This window comes from Lissotriton vulgaris, chromosome 12 (assembly GCF_964263255.1).
Source record: "Lissotriton vulgaris chromosome 12, aLisVul1.2, whole genome shotgun sequence".
Taxonomy (NCBI): Eukaryota; Metazoa; Chordata; class Amphibia; order Caudata; family Salamandridae; genus Lissotriton; species Lissotriton vulgaris.
In genome coordinates this window covers 706,217,984-706,239,423 of record NC_141700.1, presented here as the reverse complement: position 1 = coordinate 706,239,423, position 21,440 = coordinate 706,217,984, and the positions used below count along the sequence as shown (strand labels likewise).

At 48.3% G+C, this 21,440-nt stretch overlaps 1 protein-coding gene across 3 annotated transcripts in view; it reads left to right on the top strand.

Annotated features, from left to right (window-relative positions):
- The window catches only part of LOC147678052 (diacylglycerol O-acyltransferase 2-like), a 151,585-nt gene extending 130,918 nt beyond the window's left edge, over positions 1 to 20,667 (top strand). Inside the window, exons 7-9 of one of the 3 annotated variants that reach the window (XR_015302478.1) lie at positions 5,194 to 5,396; positions 15,957 to 16,205; positions 16,239 to 16,324. Coding sequence is in view for 2 of the 3 variants with exons in the window: in XM_086945946.1 (XP_086802072.1) it covers positions 5,194 to 5,396; positions 15,957 to 16,111 (358 nt within the window). In the remaining variant the exon portion in view is untranslated. Of the gene's footprint in view, positions 1 to 5,193; positions 5,397 to 15,956 lie in introns of all 3 variants that reach the window. The other 2 variants (XM_086945946.1, XM_086945947.1) reach the window with 2 other exon arrangements.
- Positions 20,668 to 21,440: the final 773 nt, after the last annotated feature.

Genomic DNA, 21,440 nt, shown 5'->3' with positions numbered 1-21,440 from the left:
AGGAATTTATATAGCGCAAATCACCGAGCGGTTTCTAAGCGCTTGCTTAGGGAACCCGTCCTGCTATTCCCCTGTGAGATAACCCCGGCAGGGTATCCGCAAGCTGAAAGCCAGGCATCCTGCCACGAGGGGCCGCTGTGGAGATTAAGCAGTCTATTGCCCAGAGTCACAGAGTGTGAACCCGTGAATCGAGTAGGCACCGGAGCAAGAATTGTCGAGTCCATGGACATTTTTTTTAGGACTCAAGACCCCGCCGAGCCGGGAATTGAACCCTGGTCCCGGGCTGACCTCTGATTCCAGGTCTGCCTCCTCTAACCAGTGAGCCACACTTCTCCTACAAGGAGCGCATAGAGTCAATAGTCACAAAAACATATTGTATACCCACAAGCATTGTGAAATTAAACATATTAGAAACGTGCGCTTACTCTCTTCTTTCTCTTCCATTTAACCAGACTGAGCAACTGCAATGCGTGGCCGGGTACAGCTAGTGTATTAATATTAAACATCAAAAATTTGAGGACGGGAGAGGTGTTTTTAGGATCCAATAGATACGAATACAGGATTATTGCAACTCAGCATCTTGTACAAACAAGTCTTATCCCAAAGACACTTGTGGGTAAAGTCCAGAGTTAAACCCGAAACTGAGTGATCGCTGAGTTTATTTTTAGGAGCTGACACATCAGAAAAACGTGTTAAATTTAAACAGAAGAGATCATATAATCCATCAAAGAGGGACCATTTGAGTCTTGGTGCATGGTCCTCATTGGTGAGATCTCTTCCTCTGCTTGGAACTTCTGGGCAAGGCCACTAATGACATAGTAATTCTCGATCATGAAGTTTTCCTTTTCCAAGTCTCCTGACCATCCGAGGTCAATAGAAAACCTAGCTGCGTTCATCTATGAGTAGCCCATACCAGCCAACAGGCTCATGCAGGCGGGAGACTCCTGATTTTGTAAGCCAAAAACTGCTTTATTTTGACTATTGTCTGTCTGAAATGGACTCTCCTTCAATGAAAGTCTATGGGGAAAATACAGTCCTGTGTTTTTTTTTTCAAAATATTCCTCTTTCTTCTTTCACAATGTTGCCATGTATGACTAGCTTGACCACATGCCAAGAGAGAATTCTTAAACTTTGGTTAAAAGTAAGAAGACTCAGCCAAGAGTGCTCTCCTGTCGAGCAGCCTGGGAGCCAATCCCATAATGATGTGCCATCTCTATCCGAATCCTCTGACTGTTGCTTTGTGAGGTGCTGCATTATTAGGACCCTACCACCTGAACCTAAGTAGGCCACTATGGGCTATTTCTCCTTTGGTTAATAAATCTTGAGGAATAACGCAACCATCCTACTGGCAGTGACAACCTCTTACTCCATGGTTATGCTATGCAAAGTATGAAGTATCCCTGGAAGCAGCTATAGACGAAATCACAATATTTCATTAAGATGGCAGGAGGAAAACCAGGAAGTGAACCAGAATGTTTATGATCAGTGCTAATTAAACACAAACCATTATCCATAGATAGCAATGAACATAAAAAACAATGTTATTTATAGTGCCGTGCCCTACCACATAAGTGCTGTAACTGTGTGTGAGTTCATATCCAGGCTCTTCAGTTTATTTTTGGTGTGTCTCCTAGCTTTTTGAATGACATTCTGCCCTCTATGTAAATAAACATTAATAAATCAGTATATAGATGCATCTGGGCATTGAGTATATTGTGTAAAATAACTTCCGGTACCGGATTCTAGTTACAAGCAGTTTATCCCATCTTCCCATAGTACCCCTGGATAGTTAAGTGTGCAGTGGGAGTAACTTATTTGTCAATTGACCCTGACAGCACACATACAGCCTACAAATCTTTTACTGGGAGAGAACTGGTATATCTTAACAAGACTGTAGTAATTATAGGCCCCAGTGGTGAGTTGCCAGTTTCAGCGGGGCGGTAAATCTGCATTCTGATGATGAGTTGCATGGTACTAGTGGGACAGTTTTCCTGATCTCTGAGGTACACCCCAGATGCATGGCTCACCTGATGTCTAAGGTTTAGTCTAGGTCCATCAGACACCTAATTTTTGTGGCCTTTCCCTAATGAGCTGCTCACATGATTTCTGCGACCTCTCCAAGATGCCTAACTCACCTGACCTCTGAGGCATGTCATGGATGCCTAGCTCATCTGATCTCTGTGGGTTACTTCAAAAGCATAGTTCACCTGCTCTCTGCTGATTGCTAAGGCTTAATCCAAATACTTTGCTTATCTGATCTCTTAAACTTACACCAGGTGCATGGATCACCCGATCTCTAAAACGTACCTCCAATGCACAGCTCACCTGATCCCTGTGCCTCATTGCAAATGCTTGTCTCACCTGATTTCTTAACCATGTTACAGATGCACACCTCTCCTGATCTCTGATCTTTACTGCAAATGCTTTGCTCACCTGATCTCTTGAACGTCCTCCAGATGTACAACCCACCTGATCTCCGATCCCTATTGGAAAATGCTTGGCTCACCTGATTTCTTAACCGTACTACAGATGCACCGCTCTCACAATCTTTGATCTTCAAGTCAAATGCTTCTCTCACCTGATTGCTCAAACATACCCTAGATGCACAGGTTACATGATCTTTGAGGCTGAATGAAAATGTAAGTCTCACTTGACTTCTGAGATTTATCCCAGATGCACGTTTCATCTGATCTCTGAGGCGTACTGTAAATGCACGGACCACCTAATTTTGGAGGCATACCCCAGATGTGTGGCCCACCTGATCTCTGAAGCTACTCCAAAAGCTTGTTTCACCTGATCTCTGAGGCTCCCTCCAGATGCACAGCTCACTGATCTCTGAGCCTTACTCCAAATGCATTGGTCATCTGATCTCCTACTTTTAGCCCAGGTGCATGTCTCACCTGATCTCTTATCATTACCCCCCCCTCCCCGGCTCATGGCTCTCCTGATCTTTTAGACTTAAATGTTCTTCGAGACTTACGCCAAATGCATGGCTAATGTGATTTCAGAGGCTTAACCAAGATGCGTGATCCATTTGATCTTTGAGACCTACCATAGATGCATAGCTCACCAAATCTCTGAGGCGTTCCCTAGATGCATGGCTCACCTGATCTCTTAAGCTTACCCTAGATGCATAGCTTACCTGATATCTGACTCTTACTCCGAATGCATGGCTCATCTCATCTCTGAGGCTTACTCCAAATGCATAACTTACTTGACCTCTGAGGCTTACTCCAAATGCATGGCTCAGCTAATCTCTGAGGCTTACTCCAAATGCATGGCTCACTGGATCTGTGAGGCTTACTCCAAATGCATGGCTCACTGGATCTGTGAGGCTTACTCCAAATGCATAGCTTACCTGACCTCTGAGGCTTACTCCTAATGCATGCTCACCTAATATCTGAGGCTTACTCCAAATGCATGGCTCACCTGATCTCTGAGGCTTACTCCTAATGCATGCTCACCTAATATCTGAGGCTTACTCCAAATGCATGGCTCACCTGATCTCTGAGGCTTACTCCAAATGCATGATTCACATGATCTCTTAAGGTTTACTCAAATGCATAGCTTACCTGATCTCTTAAGCTTACCACAGATGCATAGCTTACCTTATCTCTGAGACTTACTCAAATGTATAGTTTACCTTATCTTTGAGGCTTACACAAATGCATGGCTCATCTGATCTCTGAGGCTTACTCTAAATGCATGGCTCACATGATCTCTAAGGCTTACTCAAATGCATAGCTTACCTGATCTCTTAAGCTTACCCCAGATGCATAGCTTGCTTACCTGATCTCTGAGACTTACTCAAATGCATAGCTTACCTGATCTCTTAAGCTTACCCCAGATGCATAGCTTGCTTACCTGATCTCTGAGACTTACTCAAATGCATAGTTTACCTGATATCTGAGGCTTACTCCGAATGCATATTTTACCTCATCTCTGAGGTTTACTCCAAATGCATGGCTCACCTGATCTCTGAGGCTTACTCCAAATGCATAGTTTACCTAATCTTCGAGGCTTACTCAAAATGCATAGTGTACCTAATCTCTGAGGCTTACTCCAAATGCATGGGTCACCTGATCTCTGATGCTTACCCAATACATCATCAGTCTTAAAAAAAAGGTTGCATTCAACCAATGGTAGATGAATGAAGGCTGCTTAACATGTGAATGAAGTAAACAATAGTCGATGTTTATTGCTGATGTCGGCCCTCTGTGCAAGTTGTCTGTTAATTGGGACAATATTTATTGCATTTGATAAAATCTCAATTCATGGGGTGTAATAGATACCACTGAGTTTTCACCTCTGATAATGGGAAAGAGTACGCGGACATTGGTGCGTGTCGTACCTAAATCTGCATGTCCGGGGATAAACCAGACATTTTTACCCCTGATAAATACTGCACGGATTCACCTGCTTAAATGTAACGAGGAAATTCATTCTTTATCTCAATGCTCGCATTCAGGTATGGGCAGTACGCAGAGTTACCACACATATCGGAATGTAATGGTCAATTCGTAATAAAAACCGAAAGGTGTGTCAGACAGAGAAAGCAGTCTCTAGCCGGACTTCAAAAGAAAGCTGATGCTGTCTCATTCTCTTTCTGGCTCATGTCACCCAGTCCATCCTTGCATTCCCCCGTCAAATCTGACTCACACTGTTCCCTCCTTGTTATCTATATCCCTCCCTCCCTGTTCATCCATCTTCCTTCCGCTATTTTATTTTTTAAGTCTTGCATGAAGCTGTCTCTTGTTGAAGACCTGTTGTGGATATTACCATTGCTTACATTGGGTTTTGGGACAGCCCATTGCTTACCATTGATTTGCTCTTGGTCTGAGGCCAGGGCCGGACTGGGAACCAAAACCGGCCGTGGCAAAGTGCTCGACCGCCCACCCCCACCCCGGGGGTTGCTGGTGCCGCCGAGCTCTTTTCCAGGACCGGTTTTCGGCCGATTTTGTTACAGGGCCGATGCTGAAAAAACAGCCCTGTAACAAAAATGGCCCCCAGGGGTCCAAAACCAGCCCCCCCCCCCCCCCCCCCCCCCCCCCACACACCGTGCGGCGCTCCGGGGGATTGCCAGGTTCCTGCTACAGCCAGTCCAGCCCTGTTTGAGGCGCACCCCAGATGCAGGTTACGTTCCACCCACATTAACGCAGGTTGTTGTTCCCCTTTGGCTGTCTCTCCCTTCAGGGCGGACCTGGTCCCGGTGTACACCTTCGGCGAGAACGGCCTCTACGAGCAGGTGGTCTTCGAAGAGGGGAGCTGGGGCAAGAGCCTGCAGACAAAATTCCAGAAGTTAGTGGGCTTCGCACCCTGCCTTTTCATGGGGAGAGGAGTGTTCTCGCCAAACAGCTGGGGCCTGAACCCCTTCGCAAAGCCGGTCTACACTGTGGGTGAGTATTGATCTTGCATGGACTGCAAGATCCTGGGGATGCGGGGAGTGAGGGGAGCACATGGAGAAGCCTATTGGTCAAGACATTAGGAGATCCAGATTTCCAGGCAACCCATGTGGGGTAGGCCACCGTCAAGAAGGGTTACTACCTATGACATATATGACCGGAGGAACACTTATGCGTAGAATGTGTGTGGAGGGTGCTTGATATACATTTGATCAATCTCTAATTCTGCACATGTTGCCACAGTTTAGGGTCGAGCTGCGATTCCAGGGTTAGAAGGATGGCCAGTGAGTGACAATTATTTTGCATAGCCAGTAAGGGCAGATCCTAAGGTCTGTAAATTCAGACTGATGACCAGGATAGAATGAGCAAAGGGTCTTGGGTCGAGAGTTGCTCAGTGTGTCTAATGGCGGTCAATGCATGTTCCTTCCTGGATTTGGGGTATCATTTGTGCTGAGATGTACATGAGAGTAGTGAGGGTGGAACATGCTGTGTTAGGGTTGGGAAGGGGCAGATGTGTGCAGAGAGCAGCCCTTTAGACTAACATGAGTTATTTGAGTACAAACCCTTGAGGTGTGTTCGTGAGTGAAAGCCCCTTGTGGTGAGACAGCAGGGGACCGGAGGTTTGGAGGGGATTTCTGGCTGCGGGCTCAGGGCTGGAGGAGGTTAAGGTGAGAAGGCTCTTGGGTTTGGAGGGTGGCGGTGAAGGTAGACACCTTTTGGTGGGACGGGTTTCAGTGTTTACAAGTCCTGGGGTGGAACATATCTTAGCCTGTAGTTGCGAGCCTGTATATTCGGACTAAATGAGGTGAGTGAGGGCAGGGGCATAACACAGGTCCCTGCAGCGCATCGCAGCGCAGTGCAGTGCCCCTCCCCCCTGAAACCATAAGAGGTCCCGTCTCTTAAGGAGGGCCACAATCAACCCTACGATAATGCATATCTGTAATACATGGGAGAGTGTAGGCACGTGGGTTGGGAATGGGTGGGGTTAGTGAGTGCTGCTCCAAGGGGTGTGAGTGAAGGGTGTTTATCGGTGCACATCCTCTGCGTAAGAGGGTGTGCCGGTGTATGCCGGGACATAGGATCTGAGGTGGGTTGGGGATGGTGAGTGCCGGCTCTTGGGGAGGGATGGTGACGTAAGTGCTTATAAACTCACAGGAGAAGGTGGGAGAGTTAGTGAGAGCATTATCCTGGGTTGGTAGTGCCCACCAGTGAGAGAAGACCGTAGGAGGGGATGAGAAGTCAAGGAGTACTGACTCGTGGGAGGGTACTAGAATTAAGGGAAGGGGTTTGAGGGAGGAAGATAGTGAGATGCCACCATGAGGAGGATGGGAGCTGTGAGTGGTGCATGTCTATGATGGGGAGGGTGTGCGAGTGTTAAGAACAGGGTGTCAACAAGGACTGGACCATATGTGAGCAACAATGAGTGAGTGCACAGCCTTCCAGAAGGGGTTCAGGAGGGGTGTCAGTGATTTCAGACCTATACATTGTAGGAGGGTCTCCAGTGCAGACTCATACTCTGGGATGGGAGTCATGGGTAAAGGGGGTATCAGTAAGGGAAGGTTTGCATCATCTGAAGGGGCCTGAGAGAGTGCTGGCCCATAGAGTGTGGGCAGGGGGCGCTGTGAGGTAGTGCAGGGAGCAGAAGAGAGGTAGAGGCCTTAGGTGTAAGAGGGATGGAGGTCAGTGAGGGCTACTTTATTCCCTGGGTAACTGCAAAGAGTTGAAGTGAGTCCACCAAAGAGTGGGAGCTGTGGGGTACAAGCCAGGGTAAGTGAGTGCAGACCCATAGGATAAAACATGTCAGTGAGTGCAGACCCATAGGGTGAGTGAGGGGTATGGGTCAGTGAGAAGGTGGTTAGGAGAGGGCAGTCACTCACGGTGAGGGTATGTGAACATGGGAATAAGTGGCCAGTGAGTGTACACTCTCAGAGTAGAAAATGATGGCAGTGAGTGCAGACCCCTGGGTGGAAGGAGACCCATAGAGTTGTACCGGGTGTCAGAGAATACAAATACATAGGATTGAAAAGAGTTGGTGAGTGCATACCCATAGAGTAGCAGGGGTGGAGGTGAGTATAGATTTGTATTCTAGAACTGGGCCAATGAGTGTCTGTCCCATACACCTGAAAAGAGAGGACCTGCGAGTAAGAACCCATAGGATGGGACAGTGTCACTGAGTGCAAAGCCATTGACTTGGAGGAAGTAACTTAAATGATCCATAGGACAGTAAAGGGTCAGTGAGTGCACAGGCTGAGAATATGAGGGGTGTGAGTGAGAACAAATCAGTAGGATGGGAAAGGGTCAGTAAGTGCAGATCCTTGGAGTGGGAGGCCGTGAGAGTGCGAGTCCATAGAATGGTTAAGGGTTACTGAGTGCATACCTATATAGTGAGAGGTGTGGGAGCGATTAAAGACCCACATGACACTAATGGGGTCACAGTAGAGGTCAATAGAGTGTGAGCATGTGTGAGTACAGATGCACAAGATGGGAAATATTCAGTGAGTACAGGCCCTTAGATGGGGAATGGTGTGAGTGAGTACAAATCAACAGGGTGGTTAAGGGTCAGTTTGTGCAAACCCATAAAGTAGGAGGGGTGTGATAGAGTACAGATCCATAGGATGGGAAGGGATCACTGAATACAGAGAAAGAGGGTCTCTCTGGTACAAGGTCAGTGAATCCGGACCCATAGTATGCGAGAAAGTGTGTACAGATCTATAGGAAGGTAAAAGGCCAGTGTGTGCAAACTCATAGAGTGGGAGGGTCTGAGTGAGTACAGATCCACAGCATGGGAATGGCTCACTGGGGGTATAACCATGGATTGGGAGGGGTGTGAGTGAGTACAGAGTCATAGCTTGGGACAGGGTCACTGAGGACTTAGCAGTGGAATGGAAGGGGAGAGAGTGAGTGCATATCCACAGCTTGGGAGAGGGTCACTGAGGGCTGACCATTGATTGGGAGGGGTGTGAGTGAGTACATATCCAAAGCTTGGGAAAGGGTCACTGAGGGCTGAGCCGCGGATTGGGAGAGGTGTGAGTGAATAAAAATTCATAGCATGTGAAAGTGTCACTGACAGCTTAACCATTGATTAGGAGGACTGTGAGTGAGTACAGATCCACAGCTTGGAACAGGGTCACTGACGCCGAGCAATGGCTTTAAATGGGTTTGAGTGAGTACAGATCTATAGCTTGGGAGAGGGTCATTAAGGACTGAGCCACGGATTGGGAGGGGTGTAGGTAAGCGAGTACAGAGCCATAGCTTGTAAAAGGGCCACTGAGGGCTGAGCCGTGGAATGGGAGGGGTGTGAGTACAGATTCATAGCTTGGGAGAGCTTCCCTGAGGTCTGATTCATGGCTTTGGAGGGGTGTGAGTGAGTATAGATCCACAGCTTGGGAGAGTGCCACTGAGGACTAAGCAATGGCTTAGGAGGGGTGTGAGTGAGTGCAAATCCAAGACTTGGGAAAAAAGTCATTGAGGTCCAGCTATGGCCTTGGAGGGGTTTGAGTGAGTACAGATCCACAGCTTGGGAGAGGGTCACCGAGGGCTGAGCCTGTGCTTTGGAGGGGTGTGAGAGTGCAGGTCCATAGAATGTTTAAGGGTTCCTGAGTGCAGACCTATATAGTGAGAGGTGTGGGAGTGATTAAAGACCCACGTGACACTAAAGGGTCACAGTAGAGGTCAATAGAGCATGAGTGGGTGTGAGTACAGATGCACGAGATAGGAGACATTCAGTGAGTATGGATCCTTAGATGGGGAATGGTGTGAGTGTGTACAAATCAACGGGATGTTAAGGGTCAGTTTGTGCAAGACCATAAAGTGGTAGGTGTGTGAGTGAGTAGGATGGGACAGGATCACTGAATATAGAGCGAAAGGGTCTCTCTGTTACAGGGCCAGTGTGTCTGGACCAATAGAGTGCGAGGGATGTGAGTGAGTACAGATCTATAGGATGGTAAAAGGTCATTGTGTGCAAACTCATGGAGTAGGAGGGGTGTGAGTGAGTACAGATCCATAGCTCGAGAGAGAGAGTCGCTGAGGACTGACCATGGATTGGGTGTAGTGTGAGTGAGTACAGATCCATAGCTTGGCAGAGGGTCACCGAGGGTTTAGCAATGGATTGGGAGGAGTGTTAGGGAGTACGGATCCATAGCTTGGGAGATGGTCACTGAGGGCTGACCTATACTTGGAGGGGAGGGGTGTGAGTGAGTACAGATCCATAGCATGTGAAAAAGTCACTGAGGGCTGAGCCATGGCTTTAGAGGGGTGTGAGGGAGTACAGATCCATAGCTCGAGAGAGAGTCGCTGAGGACTGACCATGGATTGGGTGTAGTATGAGTGAGTACAGGTCCATAGCTTAAGAGAGGGTCACTGAGGGCTGAGCCATGGATTCGGAGGGGTGTGAGTGAGTACGGATCCACAGCATGGGACAGGGTCACTGAAGGCTGAGCTATGGATTCGGAGGGGTGTGAGTGAGTACAGATCCATAGCTTGAGAGGGGGGTCACTGAGGACTGACCATGGATCGGGAGGGGTGTGAGTGAGTGCAAATCCACAGCCTGGGACAGGGTCGCTGAGGGCTGACCATGGATTGGGAGTGGTGTGAGTGAGTACAGATCCATAGCTTGAATGGGGGGTCACTGAGGACTGACCATGGATCGGGAGGGGTGTGAGTGAGTGCAAATCCACAGCATGGGACAGGGTCGCTGAGGGCTGACCATGGATTGGGAGGGGTGTGAGTGAGTGCAGATCCACAGCATGGGACAGGGTCACTGACGCCGAGCAATGGCTTTAAATGGGTTTGAGTGAGTACAGATATATAGCTTGGGAGAGGGTCACTAAGGGCTTAGTCATGGGTTGGGAGGGGTGAGAGTGAGTACAGTTCCATTACTTGGGAGAGGGGCACTGAGGACTGAGCCACGGATTGGGAGGCGTGTAGGTAAGTGAGTACAGACCCATAGCTTGTAAAAGGGTCACTGAGGGCTGAGCCATGGAATATGAGAGGTATGAGTGCAGATTCATAGCTTGGGAGAGTGGCACTGAGGACTAAGCAATGGCTTAGGAGGGGTGTGAGTGAGTGCAAATCCAAGACTTGGGAAAAGGTCATTGAGGTCCAGCTATGGCCTTGGAGGGGTTTGAGTGAGTATAGATCCACAGCTTGGGAGAGGGTCACTGAGGGCTGAGCCTGGGCTTTGGAGGGGTGTGAGAGTGCAGGTCCATAGAATGTTTAAGGGTTCCTGAGTGCAGACCTATATAGTGAGAGGTGTGGGAGTGATTAAAGACCCACGTGACACTAAAGGGTCACAGTAGAGGTCAATAGAGCATGAGTGGGTGTGAGTACAGATGCACGAGATAGGAGACATTCAGTGAGTATGGATCCTTAGATGGGGAATGGTGTGAGTGTGTACAAATCAACGGGATGTTAAGGGTCAGTTTGTGCAAGACCATAAAGTGGTAGGTGTGTGAGTGAGTAGGATGGGACAGGATCACTGAATATAGAGCGAAAGGGTCTCTCTGTTACAGGGCCAGTGTGTCTGGACCAATAGAGTGCGAGGGATGTGAGTGAGTACAGATCTATAGGATGGTAAAAGGTCATTGTGTGCAAACTCATGGAGTAGGAGGGGTGTGAGTGAGTACAGATCCATAGCTCGAGAGAGAGAGTCGCTGAGGACTGACCATGGATTGGGTGTAGTGTGAGTGAGTACAGATCCATAGCTTGGCAGAGGGTCACCGAGGGTTTAGCAATGGATTGGGAGGAGTGTTAGGGAGTACGGATCCATAGCTTGGGAGATGGTCACTGAGGGCTGACCTATACTTGGAGGGGAGGGGTGTGAGTGAGTACAGATCCATAGCATGTGAAAAAGTCACTGAGGGCTGAGCCATGGCTTTAGAGGGGTGTGAGGGAGTACAGATCCATAGCTCGAGAGAGAGTCGCTGAGGACTGACCATGGATTGGGTGTAGTATGAGTGAGTACAGGTCCATAGCTTAAGAGAGGGTCACTGAGGGCTGAGCCATGGATTCGGAGGGGTGTGAGTGAGTACGGATCCACAGCATGGGACAGGGTCACTGAAGGCTGAGCTATGGATTCGGAGGGGTGTGAGTGAGTACAGATCCATAGCTTGAGAGGGGGGTCACTGAGGACTGACCATGGATCGGGAGGGGTGTGAGTGAGTGCAAATCCACAGCCTGGGACAGGGTCGCTGAGGGCTGACCATGGATTGGGAGTGGTGTGAGTGAGTACAGATCCATAGCTTGAATGGGGGGTCACTGAGGACTGACCATGGATCGGGAGGGGTGTGAGTGAGTGCAAATCCACAGCATGGGACAGGGTCGCTGAGGGCTGACCATGGATTGGGAGGGGTGTGAGCGAGTACAGATCCATAGCATGAGAGAGGGTCACTGAGGGCTGACCATGGATTGGGAGGGGTGTGAGTGAGTGCAGATCCACAGCATGGGACAGGGTCACTGACGCCGAGCAATGGCTTTAAATGGGTTTGAGTGAGTACAGATATATAGCTTGGGAGAGGGTCACTAAGGGCTTAGTCATGGGTTGGGAGGGGTGAGAGTGAGTACAGTTCCATTACTTGGGAGAGGGGCACTGAGGACTGAGCCACGGATTGGGAGGCGTGTAGGTAAGTGAGTACAGACCCATAGCTTGTAAAAGGGTCACTGAGGGCTGAGCCATGGAATATGAGAGGTATGAGTGCAGATTCATAGCTTGGGAGAGTGGCACTGAGGACTAAGCAATGGCTTAGGAGGGGTGTGAGTGAGTGCAAATCCAAGACTTGGGAAAAGGTCATTGAGGTCCAGCTATGGCCTTGGAGGGGTTTGAGTGAGTATAGATCCACAGCTTGGGAGAGGGTCACTGAGGGCTGAGCCTGGGCTTTGGAGGGGTGTGAGAGTGCAGGTCCATAGAATGTTTAAGGGTTCCTGAGTGCAGACCTATATAGTGAGAGGTGTGGGAGTGATTAAAGACCCACGTGACACTAAAGGGTCACAGTAGAGGTCAATAGAGCATGAGTGGGTGTGAGTACAGATGCACGAGATAGGAGACATTCAGTGAGTATGGATCCTTAGATGGGGAATGGTGTGAGTGTGTACAAATCAACGGGATGTTAAGGGTCAGTTTGTGCAAGACCATAAAGTGGTAGGGGTGTGAGTGAGTAGGATGGGACAGGATCACTGAATATAGAGCGAAAGGGTCTCTCTGTTACAGGGCCAGTGTGTCTGGACCAATAGAGTGCGAGGGATGTGAGTGAGTACAGATCTATAGGATGGTAAAAGGTCAGTGTGTGCAAACTCATAGAGTAGGAGGGGTGTGAGTGAGTACAGATCCATAGCTCGAGAGAGAGTCGCTGAGGACTGACCATGGATTGGGTGTAGTGTGAGTGAGTACAGGTCCATAGCTTAAGAGAGGGTCACTGAGGGCTGACCATGGATTTGGACGGGTGTGAGTGAGTGCAAATCCACAGCATGGGACAGGGTCACTGAGGGCAGACCATAGATTGGGAGGGGGTGAGTGCAGATCCATAGCTTGAGAGAGGGTCACTGAAGACTGAGCAATGGATTCGGAGGGGTGTGAGTGAGTACAGATCCAAAGCTTGAGAGGGGGTCACTGAGGACTGACTATGGATTGGGAGGGGTGGGAGTGAGTGCAAATCCACAGCATGGGACAGGGTCACTGAAGGCTAAGCTATGGTTTGGGAGGGGTGTGTGTGAGTACAGATCCACAGCATGGGACAGGGTCACTGAAGGCTGATCTATGGATTGGGAGGGGTATGAGTGAGTACAGATCAATAGCATGGGACGGGGTCCCTGAAGGCTGAGCTATGGTTTGGGAGGGGTGTGTGTGAGTACAGATCCACAGCATGGGGCAGGGTCACTGAATGGTGAGCTATGGTTTGTGAGGGGTGTGAGTGAGTACAGATCAATAGCATGGGACGGGGTCACTGAAGGCTGAGCTATGGATTGGGAGGGGTGTGAGTGAGTACAGATCAATAGCATGGGGGCAGGGTCACTGAAGGGTGAGCTATGGTTTGTGAGGGGTGTGAGTGAGTACAGATCAATAGCATGGGACGGGGTCACTGAAGGCTGAGCTATGGATTGGGAGGGGTGTGAGTGAGTACAGATCAATAGCATGGGACGGGGTCACTGAAGGCTGAGCTATGGTTTGGGAGGGGTGTGAGTGAGTACAGATCCACAGCATGGGACGGGGTCACTAAAGGATGAGCTATGGATTGGGAGGGGTGTGTGTGAGTACAGATCAATAGCATGGGACGGGGTCACTGAAGGGTGAGCTATGGTTTGTGAGGGGTGTGAGTGAGTACAGATCAATAGCATGGGACGGGGTCACTGAAGGCTGAGCTATGGTTTGTGAGGGGTGTGAGTGAGTACAGATCCATAGCATGAGAGAGGGTCACTGAGGACTGACCATGGATTGGGAGGGGTGTGAGTGGGTACAGATCGATAGCATGGGACGGGGTCACTGAAGGCTGAGCTATGGTTTGGGAGGGGTGTGTGTGAGTACAGATCAATAGCATGGGGGCAGGGTCACTGAAGGGTGAGCTATGGTTTGTGAGGGGTGTGAGTGAGTACAGATCAATAGCATGGGACGGGGTCACTAAAGGCTGAGCTATGGATTGGGAGGGGTGTGAGTGAGTACAGATCAATAGCATGGGACGGGGTCACTGAAGGCTGAGCTATGGTTTGGGAGGGGTGTGTGTGAGTACAGATCGATAGCATGGGGGCAGGGTCACTGAAGGCTGAGCTATGGATTGGGAGGGGTGTGAGTGAGTACAGATCAATAGCATGGGACGGGGTCACTGAAGGCTGAGCTATGGTTTGGGAGGGGTGTGAGTGAGTACAGATCAATAGCATGGGACGGGGTCACTGAATGGTGAGCTATGGATTGGGAGGGGTGTGAGTGAGTACAGATCAATAGCATGGGACGGGGTCACTGAAGGCTGAGCTATGGTTTGGGAGGGGTGTGTGTGAGTACAGATCAATAGCATGGGACGGGGTCACTGAAGGCTGAGCTATGGTTTGGGAGGGGTGTGTGTGAGTACAGATCCACAGCATGGGGCAGGGTCACTGAAGGGTGAGCTATGGTTTGTGAGGGGTGTGAGTGAGTACAGATCAATAGCATGGGACGGGGTCACTGAAGGCTGAGCTATGGTTTGTGAGGGGTGTGAGTGAGTACAGATCCATAGCATGAGAGAGGGTCACTGAGGACTGACCATGGTTTGGGAGGGGTGTGAGTGGGTACAGATCGATAGCATGGGACGGGGTCACTGAAGGCTGAGCTATGGTTTGGGAGGGGTGTGTGTGAGTACAGATCAATAGCATGGGGGCAGGGTCACTGAAGGGTGAGCTATGGTTTGTGAGGGGTGTGAGTGAGTACAGATCAATAGCATGGGACGGGGTCACTAAAGGCTGAGCTATGGATTGGGAGGGGTGTGAGTGAGTACAGATCGATAGCATGGGACGGGGTCACTGAAGGCTGAGCTATGGATTGGGAGGGGTGTGAGTGAGTACAGATCAATAGCATGGGACGGGGTCACTGAAGGCTGAGCTATGGTTTGGGAGGGGTGTGTGTGAGTACAGATCGATAGCATGGGACGGGGTCACTGAAGGCTGAGCTATGGTTTGGGAGGGGTGTGAGTGAGTACAGATCCACAGCATGGGACAGGGTCACTGAAGGCTGAGCTATGGATTGGGAGGGGTGTGAGTGAGTACAGATCAATAGCATGGGACGGGGTCACTGAAGGCTGAGCTATGGATTGGGAGGGGTGTGAGTGAGTACAGATCGATAGCATGGGAAGGGGTCACTGAAGGCTGAGCTATGGATTGGGAGGGGTGTGAGTGAGTACAGATCAATAGCATGGGACGGGGTCACTGAAGGCTGAGCTATGGTTTGGGAGGGGTGTGAGTGAGTACAGATCGATAGCATGGGACGGGGTCACTGAAGGCTGAGCTATGGTTTGGGAGGGGTGTGAGTGAGTACAGATCGATAGCATGGGAAGGGGTCACTGAAGGCTGAGCTATGGATTGGGAGGGGTGTGAGTGAGTACAGATCGATAGCATGGGACGGGGTCACTGAAGGCTGAGCTATGGATTGGGAGGGGTGTGAGTGAGTACAGATCGATAGCATGGGACGGGGTCACTGAAGGCTGAGCTATGGTTTGGGAGGGGTGTGTGTGAGTACAGATCGATAGCATGGGACGGGGTCACTGAAGGCTGAGCTATGGATTGGGAGGGGTGTGAGTGAGTACAGATCAATAGCATGAGAGAGGGTCACTGAAGGCTGAGCTATGGTTGGGGGGGGGGGTGATTGCAGATCCATAGCTTAGGACGGGGTGGCTCAGTGCAGAGCCACGGAGCGTTTCTCTGTTGCAGGGTCAGCGAGTGCATTCAGATGCCATCGACGCTGCACTCAGCACCTGCCCCCCAGGGGGTGGTGCCTGAGAGCCCGGGACAGGTGGCACGGATACTCACTAGCAGGATATCTCGTGCCCCCACCCACCTCCTCCTGACCATGAGCTAATTTCCTTGTTCTCTTTTTGGCAGTGGGTAAACCAATCCGGGTGCCACACATTCCAGTGCCCTCCAGCCAGGAGGTGGACCGGTACCACCGCCTCTACACGGACGGACTGCTGGAGCTCTTCGAACAGCACAAGACTCAGTATGGTCTCCTGCCTTCTCATCAGCTGCGCTTTATTTGAACCGGGGCTGCTGCTCACGAGGGAGAAAAGGAAGAAAGACTATCATGAATGGACATGGACATGGGGCTAGGTATGGGGTTTGACACACTGCAGGTGAGGCATGGATATGACGCTCACACACTTTAAGGGGGTGCAGTATGAGGGTATGGCAGTCTCACACTCCACAAGGGGTAATATATAGGGGGTGACCGTCAAACATTGCACAGGGAGTGATACCAAAACTATAGAATAGAATAGAATAGAATAGGTATAGATATAAGCCTCGCACACAGCATAGGGGACTAAATATGTTCAGGGCTACAGGGAATATGAGAGTCTGGCATTCCCTGCATAAATATGGATCTCTCCCAGTTGCAACATAATTTGCTGCATAGTCTGCAGATATTAACAAAAACATTTTTGGTTCTAGCTCAAAAGGATCAGAAGTTGCTAAAATTGCAGCAACCTATGTTGCGGTTTACAGTGGAAGGCCCTATGCAAAGGTTGACCTTTCATCATTCAATCAATCAATCAGTGACACTTATAAAGCGCGCTACATACCCGTGGGGTCTCAAGGCGCTGGGGGGGGGGGGGGAGCCGCTACTGCTCGAACAGCCAGGTCTTCAGCTTCTTCCTGAAGGAGAGGTGGTCTTGGGTCAGGCGCAGGTCGGTCGGGAGGGAGTTCCAGGTCTTGGCGGCCAGGTGGGAGAAGGACCTTCCTCCTGTAGTCGCTCTTCGGATGCGGGGGACGGCGGCGAGGGCGTGGTTGGCTGATCGGAGGTGGCGTTTGGGAGCGTAGAAGTTGACTCGGCTGTTGAGGTAGCTCGGGCCTTGGTCGTGTAGGGCTTTGTGTGCGTGGGTGAGGAGGCGGAAGGTGATTCTTTTGTTGACGGGGAGCCAGTGAAGGTCTCGCAGATGTCCGGAGATGTGGCTGGTTCGTGGGATGTCGAGGATGAGTCTGGCTGAGGCGTTCTGGATCCGCTGGAGTCTCTTCTGGAGCTTGGCGGTGGTCCCGGCGTAGAGGGCGTTGCCGTAGTCCAGTCGGCTGGTGACGAGGGCCTGGGTGACGGTCTTCCTGGTCTCGGTGGGGATCCACCAGAAGATCTTCCGTAGCATGCGTAGGATGTTGAAGCATGCCGAGGAGACGTTGTTGACTTGCCTGGTCATGGAGAGGGAGGAGTCCAGGATGAAGCCCAGGATCATTCAGTTGCTCATTGCTGTATTTGGATGTTAAATCAGTACTTTGAAGGTGAAACCTTTGCTTAAACAATGTTTACACGTGAAAAAACTGACTATATTTTGAAGTTATGCTTTCACAAAAAGTGCCGAATTAGTTCGAATAATTTGCCATTTCTTGCCACATCATTTATTCTACTGTACCGCATAATTTGGCCCTCCCTCCCGCATAATTCCAGTGGCCCTTGTTATGGTATGACTCTCACACACTGCATAGAGGATGAAATATGAGGATGCAACCTTCACACCAAGCATATGGGGCAAGGTCTCATGATAGGCTTTGGTATTGCACATGGGTTAATATATGTGGGTGTGACCCTCACACGCCCGCAAATACTACAGGGACAGAGGTAGTATGGCATTTTCGTAAAGTATAGGGGGCGAAGTATGGGGGTGTGATCCTCACACAGAGGGCGACAAAAGAGGTCCCCACGGTAGGTGTACGTGATAAGGTCCTAACACACTGCACTTGGATGAAGTATGTGAAATGGACCTCACACACTGCACAATGAGTGAAGCAGGGAGCATGCTGCAAAGACGTGAGGTGCATGGGTGTGACCCCCATACACCTCACGGGTGCTTGGTATTGACGTATTACAAACAGACACTCAACAAAGGGCAAGATAGAGGGCATGGCCCTCGAATGCTACAGATGGACGCTATATGAGGTATGACCCTCAAACTCTGCCTATAGGGCACGATGCTGTCCTCAGTACATGTAGGTTTTTGGGCATGTTGGGGTCTGTCGAGAATTGTGCCCACTCTGTCTCAATAATCTACAAGTATTGGCAGTGTCCAGGGCGTCTACTGCTCAAGATTCACTGATAACCCCCCTTGATGTCTCAGTGGCTTCAGTGGAACTGTCCAAATGAATATGACGTCAGCACACTGGTCCCTGGCGTGATTGTCTTATTCTGGAAAACAAGGCCAAAGCCCGCTAGACTTGGATACACGGGTACAGCAAGAAATGCTATTTGTTGCACAAGGTTATATCTCAGGAACATCTTAAAACACAGCCCCGTTGGCAGGCAGTGTTTCATTTGGCTCAGTGATGTCCCGGGCTTCCTTCAGGAGGATGAACTGTCAACAAAAAGTTTGGGACATTGTGAAAAATGCTTTCAAATGATGTCTACTTTACCTGTGTAGCCTCTGTCTGGACTGACAAAGCCATCATTTACTTCCTGGACATGCTCAGAAGGTGTCTTCGCGTCCACTGCACCCTAGAAGGAATCAGTGTAAGTCCTGTGTTGTCTTGAGCCAGCTTCATGAGTTAGTGAAGAAGCAGAATAAACGGATGGAATTGGAACAAAAGCACAAGTGGTCATCTCTATTGCACGTTGGCTGGTAAACGGGGAACTGTGCAGAGCTTTTCCAACTCACACATTTACGGGGGGGATTATACTCACATGGGGTGAGGTTAGTCTGCACTCTGGGCAGACCCTTCCCTGTATTGATGCATCTCCTCTCTTCTTTGTCCCTTGATGTCTCCCAACTCATGTTTCATTGTTTCTCTATTCTTCGCTTTCTCCATGCCTTTGTCTCCTTTTAGCTCGTCTTCCCTCTTTTAAACCCCCCACCTATCTTTAAAATTCAAGAGTGAACAATGTTACGCCTTGCACATTTACAAAGATTGCAGGTCTGCCCAAAGCTTCACGGGCTTGTAGGCCACAGTCCCTGCATTTAGGGCCCGATGTAGGTAATTCCTATTTACCGACTCTTAAATACCGAATCATACCGATTCGGTATTTAAGAGTAGGTAAATAGGAAGGGGGCAGATGTGGGTAATTCTAATTTAAGAATTACCGAATCTGCATGATTCGGTATTTACCGATTCGGTAAATACCGAATCGGTATTGCCCATAGATTCCTACGGGCCATGAAGCCCATAGGAATCAATGGGAAATACTGATTCGGTATTTACTGAATCGGTAAATACCGAATCCTGCAAGGGTGCAGGGGGTGTCAGTTTGACACCCTCTAGCCCCCCAAGTACAGGCTTGTGTGCCATGTGGCACACACACATGCCCTAAGAGCATGTCTGTATGTCACATGGCACAGGTGCATGTACACCTGAATTCGGTATTGTACCACCCAATTGTATTGGGTGATAAAATACCGAATTCTGAAGGCCTGTAGCACTGTAAACAGTGCTACCTACATCTGGGATTTACCGAATCGGTAAAATTACCGATTCGGTATTTTACAGAATCGGTAAATTTACCTATTCGGTAAATTTACCGATTCTGTAAAATAATGCCCCCTACATCTCAATCACCAAATACCGGTCGGTAACGGCCAAATTCGGCCGTTACCGACCAGTATTTGGTGACCTACATTGGGCCCTTAATCTCTCCTGATATACTTTGAATGTATAGCATGTTTGTAGGCACCAGGAATTACTCCTACCTTTCTAGCTTGCTGAAGCTGCCTCATGGCCGTGTTTTAAAGCCGCAACAACCAACGCGCCTTGCTGTTAATTGCTGAATGTTTCTAAGGTTCACAGATTTCCAAACTGCAATAGAACAGCAATTTCCCAGATGTAAAACTATTGCCAAAGAGTTACAGACTAACAATGTTTTCGACAACTACTCAGATTTAATGCATGGACTGATTATACTTTATAAAATTGAAAATGAAACATTTTAAATATGTATAGATGTACAGATTTACTAGCAATTCAGTCATTACAGATTTTGGAATATTTTCACAGTTTTAACACCTTATGGCTGGTACCATATTGCAATGATTAACAAATACTTCCCACATTTCTCAGAGCTACAAGTATTGACAAACTGTTACAGATTCATCATTTTCATTATAACTTTACGGTTTGCAAGCATTGCCAAAAGCTTTTCAGAGATATGAATTCTGCCCATACTTTATAGATTCTCTTGTATAAGCAAAAACTTTACCGGCATCCAAAATGTTGCTCGCTTTAGAGATTAGAAATTATTGTGAAACTTTAGGTCTACAAGTATTTCAAAATTGTTAGAGATATACCTATGCATCATAGATTCATGAGCATTTCTAACCCCTCATAGATTTGTAAATATGGAATTTGTTTTACATACTTATTATTAATTCCATTAGCTACATACATTTCTTAAATTCTCAAAGATTTAATATAAATATATAGGAATACTTTACAAATAGGCGAATATTTACAAATATTTTAAAAAAATGTTTGTAGTTTAATAGTATTGGTGATATTTATACACGTACAAATGTTTTCAAAGCTCCTTCCTTGCGAATATTGAAAAATGTTTACAAATTTACATGTATTATTGTCACATCAATATGGAATTATAAGAGATTACAGAACAATATACATTTACAGCCACTGCAAAGCTTCAAATTTCTACATATATTTCAGAAGTGGTAATGATGTACAAACAGGGGACGTAGTTCACAGACTTATAAGTATAACTAAAAGCTTTACAAAGTCACACATTATGCATACATGCGCAAATTTTACAGGAATTGCTAAAAGATTTACAGCAGTAAGTAGTGTCAAAGGTTTCAAAATTTTATAAGAATTGCGATAAATTTACAGATTTACAATTAACGCTATAGCTTTACATAGCTGTGAATATTGTCAAAGGATTACAGATCTACAACTTTTTTTTTTCTCCAAATTTAGTAGGTGTGACTAAACTCAAAATATTTATATGTATTGCCAAAGATTTGTGGATTTACAAATTCTGTCAAGACTTGACTTGTGAGTCTTTCACTGCCTGGAGCTTTGAAGGCTGGTAAAGTCCTGTGCTGGATTTCCACTGTGTTTGTTTAACTTGTATCTCTCCTTTCTTTCACCCACCATCATTTTCGGTCCATTCTCTTTCTTGCGGGTATGCACTGAACACGGCATTTTCCATACATTCTGTGATGAACAAATTATAGGAAGGAAAGGGACACCTGGCTTATTATGACTCAAACTAAACCCGCCTATTCCTCTAGAACGAAGGGCTGGGTGCAGTTGGGACATGGAGTAGCATCTATCATCAGCAGCATCATTCTATTGTGATAACTTTTCTTAAACAGCCCCTTTCCTTACTTAAATTTTCCATCTTTTCCCCTCTTTCTCCTAATCCTAGTATCTTGTTTGCACTTTTAG